Consider the following 12,816-nt stretch of genomic DNA (forward strand, 5'->3'; position numbering starts at 1 on the left):
AATTGTCAAACATGTTCTTGTTCCATCACAAACTTGTACGATTAAATTGAAAGAAATTACCATTAAATTGACACATTCTTAAGATTTGTAATTAACACACGTATTAACATAATGTATACATGCATATGAAAAATAAGGAACTTTTTTTCTGAAAAGCAACTTTTGAATTAATAAATTGAAATCAAGAAAAAATTATGGATTATAATTCATGTAAAATCGATTATGATTGACAATTCAAACAGGTATAAAAACACCAATAGGTTTGTTATACTCACAGTAGTTCTTTCGTCTACAGCAAATCAACAACCATGATTCGAGCCATCGTTCTTCTGACTGTCTGTGTTGCAACCGTTTACTGCAACGGTTACATACGTAAGTATTATCTCTTTTCATCCTCTATCTCTCTTTTCTATATCATTCGTTCTATAGAGTTCTCTGTCTTTCTCTGTCTGTCTCTCTCTCTTCCTCTGTCAGTCTGTCTGTTTGTCTGTCTGTCAATCTGTCTGTCTCTCTCTCTCTCTCTCTCTGATTGTCAAAGTATGCTATTAATTTTTCAGCAGGTGGTGGTCACATCGGCGGGGGCCGAATTAGTGGCGGACGTCTTGGAGGTCTTGGGGGAGGTTTAGGTGATATCATTGGTGGTGGCAGCCAGTGGTCCGATTCCTGGCAGTCTGGTAGCCATGGAGGTCTCGGAGGTCGTATTGGAGGACACGGAAGGATCATTGGGGGAGGTCAAGGACGGATTATTGGAGGAGGCCATGGTTATGGAGGAAATGGATGCGGACCGTACGGATGTGGTGGACAATATGGACGTAAATAAGTAGGTACAAATATATATTAGGTTTTTTAAGGTTTTCCCTAATTTTTCTAACAAGTTATACATTATATACCTCTGAATATTTGCATCTGATCTGATCATCATATATAAATGTATATATATACATTCATTTTTTTTTTTTGCTATTTTACAGGATCATTTTAGGACGACATTATTACCGACTGTATTTATGTAACTTAATATTGTATTTGTTGTTATTTGTTTTCAAATAAATTATTGATAACCGAAATATAGCATTAGTTTTGTTCAAATCTGTTATCAAGGAACAGGAACATCTAACGAAGATAGTGGTGCCCTGTTCAATTATGACATACATTAAGGAATCTATTTGATAGATTAATTTAGATCGTTTCTTTCCTGTTACACAACTATAAAGATCATTCAAGAGAGATATCCTCGTTTGCCTCCAGTTGAGGCAGTCAGATTACACAGACCTCTACGTGCATGCTCTTTTGAACGAAAAAAAAAACCCCTGAAAATCACAGTCAATAAAAATATCCAATTTACATGTATTCTGCTCAGAATAAGTACGTTCTCTTACTTTAGGAGCAAATCGAACATCTATTTAGTTCCTCAAAGAATGCATCTTATTGTAAAACGCTGCATTCTAATGTATAAATAAAGTATACAAAATGTATATGCGATTATAGCAAGCATGGCTAACAACATGGGCTCATTTATTCAGATTTTCGAAAAACACCCTGCCTCTGCAAGAATCTCTAAAGTTTTTCTTTTACACACGTGCGATGGCATAAAAGAAGACATTTCCCTCCAATGTACACACTGAAATATATTTTATTCGAAAACGCTTTTTGTAAATACCTTTGCTATGAACATGGTATTCAGATGAATGAATTGCCTGAAAGCACTAAAGCATGCATAGTGACACCCCTCTTTTTATCGGTTGTTAACGACTAAAGTAAAAAGTTAAATAGAGAGCTAATACGTCGATTGGCGCAGATGAAAGATAAGTTATGCATATTTTTGACTTGAGGAGTGCAATTGATAGTTGCAATAACAATTATCAAACTTCTCAATTTGATTGATGCATTTGTTGTAAATACTTGAAATAATTGTACTTAATTTAAATTAGCAGTTTTTACAAATCAAACAACTTTTAAGAACTCACTTAGAAAGTGCATTCGTATACGTATGGAAATCAAAACAAACTGTAAAAATGCTGTAAACATAACTTATTTAAAATACTTATTTTCTAATATGTGATAAGCAGTATTACAGAAAATGTTATTATCATTTTTTTGAAAAATTCCAAGGGGGGGGGGGGGGGTATAATATTTTAGCAATTCCATCAGGAATTATATTTTTTCTTCACACTTTACCAGGTCCAGGTTGTCTCATTTGTTTGATACTGATGGCGATATCATATAGTAACTAAAGATAAAATAGTTTATTTGACTTTCATATTAATTCGATTCTTTTCATTGTATACTACTTAACCCATAATTTTTGTTAGTTTGTCACAACGTATTGTTAAATAAAATATTACATGTACTCACAAGATAAACATCTTAAAAATGCTTACAATTGTTTGTTCTTCAAACATGATATTTTGAAATTCGATGAAACATCATATATGACAATAGGTTAATATACTTCTATTACATACATTTACTATTTCAATTCAATTCATTTGATTGTATGTACATTCAGTGTATATTTCCTCTTATGTTTGCATTGGAAATCTGTGACGTTCAATTTTCTATGAATACACTTCGCTAATTCATGCGCCATGAGCACAAAAGTAAACGTCTTCACGTGTTTTGAGTATATTTATTTTTGTAAGATTAAATGCAACTTTCAATCTTACAAAACCAGTTTGATATGTACTTATGAAAATAAATCATTAATATGCATCTAATCCTTAATAACAAGATTTTTTCCCACAAAGTTTATGGCACTATTTTATTTGTCGAGGAAGCAAACTACATGTAAATAACATGTTAATATGGATGTTCCATGTATGTTTCATATCCCTGACTACGAGCGTAAATAATGGCTTTATAGCGGCGATACACAGCATTTCATACAAATAGACATCAGTATGAAAATGTAAATATAAGCATTGAATGCTTAAAAAACATAAGTATACATGCATACACGAAAATATTTAATGTTAATGCTTTAATTATATGATAAAGATTCTCTTGTTACATGATATATTAACTAAAATTAATCTCTCTTGTACAAAAAAACTCAACATCAGTAAAGCCTTAGCTTCTCGTTGATTGGCACCTGATTCTTTACCTTCTTGCAAATATTCCTCTAGCTAATTCCCTGCATGGATTGGACAACCTGAACCATATGCTATATCGACGCTTTACATGTCAGATTAAACTGGATTAAAGTTTATATTTCCGATTCACCTTTTCTTCATATTATTAACTCACAATGTAACGTACATTTTTTTAAACTATCATAGCTTTCATCTTATTTCTATTTCCTTGCACTTTATCTGACACTGTACCTTGCTATCTCATTAGCGAGTAAGTACAACTAGATACAAAGAACACACATGAACCATGGTTTTGTTCACCCTTGTTATCTGTTGATCTTCCTGTATATCATAATTACGATACAAATCAATTATAAATAAAATATCTTTTTACATGATTCGACTCTTTCAAAGTCGTCTCTAAAATATTTTGATTTACTTCTTTCCAATCTATGTTTTTTCTTCACAGACTGACAAGTTAAAACAAAAGGCCAGCATGATATAAGGTAGAAATAAACAAACTTATGTGAAGAAAAAACCACTTGATTAAATGAATGCCTTTTTATATCTTTACTTATAATACATGTAAATTCTGGCCTTTTAAGCAATGAGGACTCTTAGCCTGATTACTTCCTCCGCTTTGAGTATCCTAAATACCCACAACTTCTTTTTCTTGATGATTAGCGGTTGTTACCATATCTACCGGTTGGGATAAGATTATGACTTGGTCAGCTATGACCTAGGACTGAACTTACGACACAAAACGAAATATCAACAAAAAAGTGGACCTTTATAAATTAATTTCATTTGCTGTATTAAGGTTTTACAAACATGTAAGGTAGTACGTTTTTGCATAAACTGTCAATGAGGAACTGGTGATGATATGTACCAGTTCTATGATGACAGAGCGCACTAGAGGTGACAGTTTGAAAAACAAAAACTGCACTATAAAAACTATGAATAAATCAAAAGCACGCTCTCTTTTGTAAATCTAAAAACCTTATACATGTATAATATAAAATATAATAAGAAGGAAAATTTAAATGACTGACATGCTATGATTAAAGTGTACTTATCACACTTATTACTTTATGTAAAGCAAAAAGGAAATTAGGGGTCAAGTTTTTCAGAAATCCAAATTTCAAAAAAATTATGAATCAACAACTCGAAATCGATAAATAAATTATGGGTAAATATTTATGAAATGCATTTAATTGGTGATTCAAACTTGACTGACGGTTAACACAGGTATAAAAACACCGAAAAGTATAGTTATAATCACAATTGCTCTTTGTCTACAACAAATCAACAGCCATGATTCGAGCCATCGTTCTTCTGACTATCTGCGTCGCTACCGTTTACTGCAGCGGTTACAGACGTAAGTCTTTATTTCTTTTTTTATTTCCCTTCTCTCTTTTTATTGAATTATTATCTCCTTGTTATCTATCTCTTTTTTCTATCAAATATTTTCTCTCTCCATCTCTGTTTCTTTCTCTCAGCATTAGTTAATACCTTCTTAACCCGTTATATATTATTTTTATCTCTCAGCTGGTGGTGGTCACATCGGCGGGGGCCGAATCGGTGGTGGACGTCTTGGACGTCTTGGGGGAGGGTTAGATGGTATCATTGGTGGTGGCAGCCAGTGGTCCGATTCCTGGCAGTCTGGTAGCCATGGAGGTCTCGGAGGTCGTATTGGAGGTGGTCTTGGAGGACACGGAAGGATCATTGGAGGAGGTCAAGGACGGATTATTGGAGGAGGCCGCGGCTATGGAGGAAATGGATGCGGACCTTACGGATGTGGTGGACATTATGGACGAAAATAAGTATGTGTTAAAGCATAATTGAGGCATCTATTTTGTTCAACTTCATTATATTGTGATGTGATTAATGTTTTTGATCAAATTTTTGATGCATTTATTTTATTTTACAGAAAAATCTCAGGGAACCATTATTACCAACAGTATTATTCTAACTTGTTACTGTTTGTATTGTTATTTTTTTTCAAATAAATTATTGATAACATAATTTGTTTTGCTTGATTAATTTTTTTTATAAAGATTTTAAATGTCCTGTTAAAAAAATTTACAACTGCAGCCAAAAAGGTTTTTACATTCAATTCAATTCCATCGAAATAATATTTCACGAATAATGATTAGAGTTTTCAGTTCTCATTGATTATAATAGCCCCGATGGACAAATTATTACGAAGCAGAGGACAATACATTCGCCACACGGGGCAAATATAATCATTGTTGCCCAAAAACAGACAACTTTTTTGTTATATGAAGAGACAAACCAAAAAATCCAGAAAGGTGTGCGTTAATATTCTCAGCTTAATAGAGGGTTAAAATAATCAATGTTGCCCGAAAAACCCTAGTCAATATTTTTATATATTTCAAACAGCAAATATGGCAAAATGGGTTAATAAAATAAAGCGTGAACTTTTCCAATCAAGTTTTTAATCCTATGAATTGGATGTCTAATAAATATTTTAAGGTAGTACAAAAAACAACCACTGTAATTTTGACTATTTCAAATATTTTCTCAAAAGGAGAAAACAGTGATTTAATATTTCGTAAATGTAAATTTTAATCCGTTCTCTTAAGAAAAATTTTTTATTATACCCGTCATTTACTCAAAGCAGGAAACAATCGAAATACAGCGTTCTTCAATAATTTTGAAAGCGACGTTTGAATGGTATTCATTTGATTTCTAATTGTGCAGTTAATCCTCATATTATTTAAAAATGAGCATTTTTCTATTATAGAAAAGACGTGAAATTTATATATAACGACGTCATCTTGGATTTATAAGTTCAAAGTTTCTTCATATTGATATATCTGAACAGTATAGTCATGTCAATCATACAGTCAAAATTTTATTGGTCTGAATCAAACAATTTCTGTATAGAGATCTTAAAGTATTTCAATTTTTCGTCCTCAAAGATCATTTCAAAGCCTTTTTCTTATATTTTTCTTATATCATCATACAAAAATATTTCAGGTTTCCAGTAGGAGTTAATTTCTGTGTCTTTAAGTAAAAGAAATATCCCCAGTTTAAAAAAGCAGCACAATTATTTTGTAATGAAAACTCTTAAAACCAAACTCTAACAGTGAATATCCCATTTTACACCCAACCTAAAGGATGTTGAAATGTTAGGTTTGAGGCGATTTTATAGTTTTCAAACTTTAAATTATCTTTTTATTGATTTTTAGATTTTAAATTGAGGTCAGACTTTTTTTCAAATTCATTACAAAGAACAAAATATTAAATTTTCAGAACAAAAGCTTGGCTTTTATAGTTTGTACTATATCGTATTTTGTAGGCAATGATATAGGTTAAGTGCAAGCATTTTTGACAATAATCTCAAAAAGTGTATTAATTTCATAGCAGGACATTTGTAACTAGTTTTCTGAAGTTGTTGCATATATCAGGCTCCTTTTTATAGACTTTTTTGGGGATGACAATTGTATCCAATATGCGTCACAAGATATTTCATGTATGGTACACATTACCAATTTATATGGTCTAACCTCAATTATACCTAAACCAAGGTTGCCTTCTTTACAGTGAAAAATCAATTTAAATCTACCTTTAATTTTCTTTCAACATTGTAATCTACAAACATGCTTCTTGACTTACGTTTTGCTAAAGAAACTCTTTTTTTCTTAAAGTAGACCACTTTGATATAATCAATACATATCATTTAATCTCGATAATTAGTCTTTGTCTACTGATATTAATAATTAACTATATTTCAAATTGCTCAGTCATTCATACAAGAAACTGGTAGATTCAACAGAATTTTTGCTTGTGTCCTCCGTTTCTTTAATTTTTTGTAATTTTAATCAAATACATGTATGTATTCCGTCAAACAACTGTAAGGTTTTGTACAATTTGTCGTTGTTTTAATGGTAACCTCGTAAGTTGTCAGAACTTGTGTCTGTGCCTTTTTCATTCTTGAAAATAAAATAAAATATGTTCAAATCATTATAAATTAGTGTCTGAACCTTTTATATATCATGCTATAAATTAATTATAACAAAGTTTTCAGATTCAATCAAATCAAAGAAAAAACAATTTCTACCAAAAAATCTTTGTGATTATAATGATACAATTCATCTAATGATTTTAATGTTCTCAGCAAAACCCAATGCTTGTGGGTTTCTCTAGGCAAAAAGAGGATACTCATCGATAGTTTAGGTATTACAAATACTAGTATATCCAGTTTTAATCGATCAATTCCACTAATAGTTATGTCCTCGTGTACACTTTTTGGTACTTATAAAAGCTCACACAACTTATTTTGCATTTCTTAAATTAACAAAGCAGGGTTTTATTAGAGCAGTTTTGTTATGTTGATTAGTGTAAAGTTTTAAAAAAACTTTTTATTGTATTATTTTGTAAATTGGGCTAAAACAAAGCGTTTTTATAAGCAATACAAAATAATCCATTATACATAAATGATTTAAATAGCATTTTGAATCATACACATGTATTTCATATATGATTCATCATTCTTCTCTCTCGATTTGGGTTTTAGATTTATACAAGAATAAGACAAAACGAAAACAAAATGGTGTACATAGTTTAATAGGAATAAAAAAAATCAGAACACAGAAAAACTTATATCTCACAAAAACGATAAATAAATCATTATACTGGCTTTTTGTTGATCAACAGAGGCAATGCATAATGGAACCTGAAAGAAATGCAACGGGAAGTTATATAAATGCATAGAAAGAAATGCAACGGGAAGTACATGTAATATAAATGCATAGAAAATAATCGACGGGTATTTGGTATGAAATGAAATTGGCATAAAGAAAATTATAGCATAGAGATAAATTATCAGCTCTTATTCACTATCTTAATTGTTTTACTTATCAAAAAATATTTCCAAGTACGACTGTTAAGCTACACACAATTCGTAAAAATAGAAAAAAAATACAAATTACAACTTCGTATGCATTGTGATGGATTATAATAATTCAAAACATTTTCTAAACAATTAAAAAAATATCTAACAGGATATTGATATCATATCATTTGTCCGTAAAAACTCAACGTACATATTTGCCTCCATACTGCCCACATCCAGAAGGTCCACATCCGTTTCCTCCCTGTCCCCAGATAATCCCTCCTTGTCCGTACCCCCGATAATCCCCCCTTGTCCACCGAGATGACCTAGACCTCCTTGCCTACCAGACTGTTAGGACTTGGACCACTGGCTGCCGCCACCTCGATTCTGATGCTGCCTAGTCGACTCCCCTGACCTCCGCCAAGGCCACCTCCTAATCCACTTCCTAATCCACCTCCTATTCCTATTATCGGGGGACACGGAGGAAACGGATGTGGACCTTATGGATGTGGGCAGTACGGAGGAGGCAAATAGATATATCCGGACTTTTTTCATGATTGTCAAAAATGTACAAGTCTGATGGTTTTAATGTTGGTAAATGTTAAATTCGCATTAGTAAAACTTGATAAGCATGCTACATTTGAGATTATAATTTGTCAAACTTAAGGTATACTTTTGATTTAAAGAAAACATAGTAATATATCTAAAATGTATATCTTTCTTTTCAGGTTGTTCTCACAGCTGCCACACATTATTTGTTTTCCTCAATTATTGTTATATAAGTGCAATATATCTAAACTATGAAATATATATATAATGAAATGCGATAAATGATTATAGGACACGGTATGAGTTAGTATACAAACTACACAAGTATGGCAAAGATTGTATTGATAAATGTCAAATTATGTATATCATCATATCGAAAGCATTCAATATGATTTAGTTAGAAATTTGAATACATATTGAGGGCACCAATTGATAGTTTAAATTCTTTACCTTGAAGTTGAAACTCCAAACGTATTTAATATTTATTTCTCAAATCAAGAAATTCTTCTCGTGCTTTTCTTGCAGAGCTCGAATTTACTTCGGCTTGTCGACCCGAGATACTGTGGTTGATTATCGATAGATTATCGAGTGACCATTAACAATTACGATATAACATACAGAAGCTTTTTTTATTTCAACATACTTTCTATTATAATTTCTTGTGATGCCATAGTCACGATTATGTTTAGTTTTGGAACTTGGGGAAAAGAGAAGAATTAGTCAGCGAAATTAAAAAATATATTAGCTTATGATTCAAGCAAGTAGCAAGTCCACTAAAAGATATATACCGTGTTTTGTTTTCTAAGATACAAATACATTCAACTTTTAGTTTTCTATGAGAAAAGAAAATGCACCGATTTTTTTCTAGCGTGCCAAAGAAAAGGGCGAGGTGGTCCGATTGGAGAATTGAAGATGATTCTAGTCACAGAATCGAAAACGACTATATTATGTATATAGTTACAAGTATAATTGTAAGAAGAGACACAGAGTCATAAGGAGATTTGTTACTATTACGACAGTTTTACTAAGGGAGGGGGGTATTTGGACCAGGTTAATTCTTTTCTAGGGGCTAAAAGTCTGTTTGAGACAGACGTCTATTAATTTGAAAGAAAAGTCAATGGTACAAACAGGCTGGTACTGGTTTATTATGTTTGTGAATGTGACGATGTTCGTCATAATCTCGAGGAGTTCATTACTGCAAACATTAATGTGCATCATAAAATATCATTCATAAATTACGTGATTTTAATTAATGATTGACCATGCATAGCTGTGCATCTTTAGAACACATAATGCGGGCGTGGGTTAGTTTGACTAGTTTGACTCGAAAGTGACGTAACAAGGGGTAGGTGCTGGCACAATAAAGAAGTCATTAAGGTGCCTCACTACACCTTGAAATGGTTTCTCAAATCAGCAGAAAATTACTTGATAATGATAGAAAGCATGATGGATAAGAGGTATATATATCAAATAGGCGAAAAAATGTGCAATTTTAGATAAAAAATGGTATTTTCAAAAATTTGATTCATTAAGCATAAACAAAAGCCCCAGGTGGATTCGAACTCATGACCTGCGGTTCACAAGCCTGATACTTTAACCACTGAGCTATAACGATACACATCTGAATCGATTGATACAAACAGTTTAACAAAACATTTAATTCTCCATCTTGTGACGTATTGTCTTAAAAAGTATAAGTCTCGGTGTAGTGAAGTACCTTAATTATCAAACGACCGATATTGGTTAAATCCTTTCCTGAGCCATGAAAATGCATAAGGCGGGTGCTTATCCCTGGTTTCCGTGGTGCAAAGCGGATGAAAAAAGATTGACTTGACTAGTCCATCGCCGGTTAACCCCCAGCGTGTGTCGGACCCAACAGTGACTGCAGCTGGGTGGTCTTGACAATGTGAATACAGTGCCTTGTCGAAGGGCACGAAGGGCTTGAAGTTGCAACTTTCGTCGTTACTGGCCTAACTTCTGTAACCACTGCACCACTGGGCCACAATAGTGCTTCACAATTGACCGAAATACAATGAGTTTAGCGGTAACAATCTCTAATCGTTTAACCTGCACATATCTAGAGGGGTCAGGTGGGGTCCAGACCCCGTCTCTCTCCCCCCCCCCCTCTGCAGAATTTAATTGCTTTAAATTTACATGCACATGTATTACAATGTACTCGCTCGAAATGATGGTAATCGGTAACAAATGGCAGGTGGTGTTCACAAACAATGTTCAAAATCAAATCCAAAAGAAAAATACTAAACAGGAGCAGAGCAATCATGGACCTAAAAAACAATTAGAGGTAGGATCAGGTGCCATGGAGAAGTGAGCATCCTCTTCTGACCGGTCACACCCACTGGTTTCTCTTTGTAATAATCGGAAAAACGGAAAAATCCAGAGACAATTATATGTGATTAATTATAATCTAACAAATCATATAAATATTAAAAGCGCCAAACAGCATGCAACCCAGTGGAAGATTGTATTTGCTGACAAGGTCGTTATATCGTCCATAGAACTTACGAAAAGACATTGGAAATAGTCTTGTTTTATCAACTTGTTTGTCAGTAGCTTGCCTTGCCTTACAAACTGTCCATAGGTAGAGCATGCCCTTGCGTATTGAATTAATTGAGAGACAAAAACTAAAACCAAGGTGCCGCATAAAATATAGAATAATGTGTATATTAGCGGAATTTCAAAGGACATTTTATTTTTATATTTATTTCTTTATTTAATTAATTGTCTTTCGAGAATATTATCAAATCAAGTAAAAGTGGAAACCGATAAGACCTCAGGACTGAGCTCTTGGGGGAGACTCGGTCAGTAGGTGTTAATTATAATGTTGGGCAAAACAACATGTCACTGTCTCGTCTCATTGTTTAGCCTTTCATTAATCAGTAATGAATGATATTTAAAAGCATCGTTGAGTCTGTGAAAGTGAAGTCTGTGGTCTGTGAAACCATTCCATAACTCTATGCTTGTTGTTTAAAATTTCCTTTTGAATAAGTATCATGAGATATCATTTTTGATATTAAACCTTGATTTACACATTTAAACAGTATAATCCCAGTGTTCTTCTGTGATATTTATTACAATTATAAGAAGTCATAATAACATATAAAAATCTGCTTTTTATACAAGTATTAGGTTGATCGGTGGAAACAAATTGCACTTAACTGAATAGAAATTTTGCAATTGATTACCATCTCTAAGTCATTGCAATAAATATTAATATCCATTTAGCATTTTCATGTTTTTTGATTTGTAAATAAAAATTCTATAAGAACATATTGATGTCAACTTGTTTTTCTAAACTTTTATTCTACGTACGTATCTTAGCTCTTTTTCAAAATTTTATAGCTCGGTACTGCATGAATTTTTTGTATCATGTACAGTCTCTCAAGATTAAGATAGAGGAAAACTATGCATGCGTTTCTTTATTAAGGAAAACCTCAATCCCGGAGCCAATAGGCAAGTCCTATTGAATGTAAGTTTGACTATCAAAATGCTACGTTTATTTATTGTGTATTGTTTTTAGTCCCCTACCGGTTTTCACCGGAGGGGACTATAGCTTTCATCTGCGTCCGTCAGTCCGTCCGTCTGTCTGTCCCACTTCAGTTTTCCACACTTTTTTTCTATATGCGTTTGAGGAATAATATGAAATTTGCTGAACAGCTTCAAAATGTCAAACTACAGATCAAGTTTACACTTTTGTAGCGCCTGGTTGACATATTTTCGAGAAAATTAATTTTTTATATTCCAATTTTTTAATGTTCGGGTTCGATATTCTGCATAACAGTGCATTGCTCTCACAATTTCCACAAACCGGTAGGGGACGTGTATTGCTTATGCAATACTCTCAGAATGCTTGTTAATGATGGCATTCAATATTTTTCATGCCTAAAATGAAAGCGAAAAGTGTCATTGTTTTGAAAATATTAATATTATAGAACAACTCATTGCTTGAGGAGTATCCCCCTTCCCATCACATTGGTACTGAGTTTATTGGTCACAATGTTTTGATTTGATTACATTGACAGAATGCTGACAATGTGACAGAGACAGAAAGATTATACCACCACTCCAGTCGACAGCTAATAAAAGATAAGGTACATTAAGACATATTAAATAACTCAAGAAAAGTCATTGGTTGAAAAAAAAGTGGTCATTGTAAGGAATGGACAAGCGGGTATGCGATAACCATAACCATAGCGGACCACACACATTGAGGTGATAATTCTCTATATAAACGCAACTCTTAGTAAAAGGAAAGTTTTAAAGTAACTAAATCAGATTTGTTTATTTAAATTAAATTTTTGCCAAAACTATCCAAAT

At 32.8% G+C, this 12,816-nt stretch overlaps 1 protein-coding gene and 1 long non-coding RNA gene across 3 annotated transcripts; both read left to right on the top strand.

Annotated features, from left to right (window-relative positions):
* The first annotated feature begins 293 nt into the window (after positions 1-293).
* Positions 294-1,065, top strand: LOC128187248 (uncharacterized). 2 transcript variants are annotated; one of them, XR_008244059.1, is made up of 3 exons: positions 294-372; positions 561-820; positions 972-1,065. It is a non-coding gene; the product is annotated as an uncharacterized LOC128187248 (long non-coding RNA). The 2 variants fall into 2 exon arrangements; XR_008244058.1 differs by having other exon boundaries at positions 305-372; positions 558-820.
* A 3,311-nt stretch (positions 1,066-4,376) lies between these two features.
* On the top strand, positions 4,377-4,894 carry LOC128187256 (acanthoscurrin-1-like). Its single transcript, XM_052857555.1, has 2 exons — positions 4,377-4,449; positions 4,620-4,894. The coding sequence occupies exons 1-2, from the start codon at positions 4,386-4,388 to the stop codon at positions 4,892-4,894; spliced, it is 339 nt and encodes a 112-aa protein (XP_052713515.1). The 5' UTR covers positions 4,377-4,385.
* The last annotated feature ends 7,922 nt before the right edge of the window (positions 4,895-12,816 follow it).

Source organism: Crassostrea angulata, chromosome 6, assembly GCF_025612915.1.
Source record: "Crassostrea angulata isolate pt1a10 chromosome 6, ASM2561291v2, whole genome shotgun sequence".
Lineage (NCBI taxonomy): Eukaryota > Metazoa > Mollusca > Bivalvia > Ostreida > Ostreidae > Magallana > Magallana angulata.

Excerpts from the sequence above, each read along its gene's own strand:
- LOC128187256 (XM_052857555.1), top strand. The coding sequence starts at position 4,386 with ATGATTCGAGCCATCGTTCTTCTGACTATCTGCGTCGCTACCGTTTAC. Across the intron at positions 4,450-4,619 it reads TTACTGCAGCGGTTACAGAC|CTGGTGGTGGTCACATCGGC; the intron begins GTAAGTCTTTAT and ends TTTATCTCTCAG.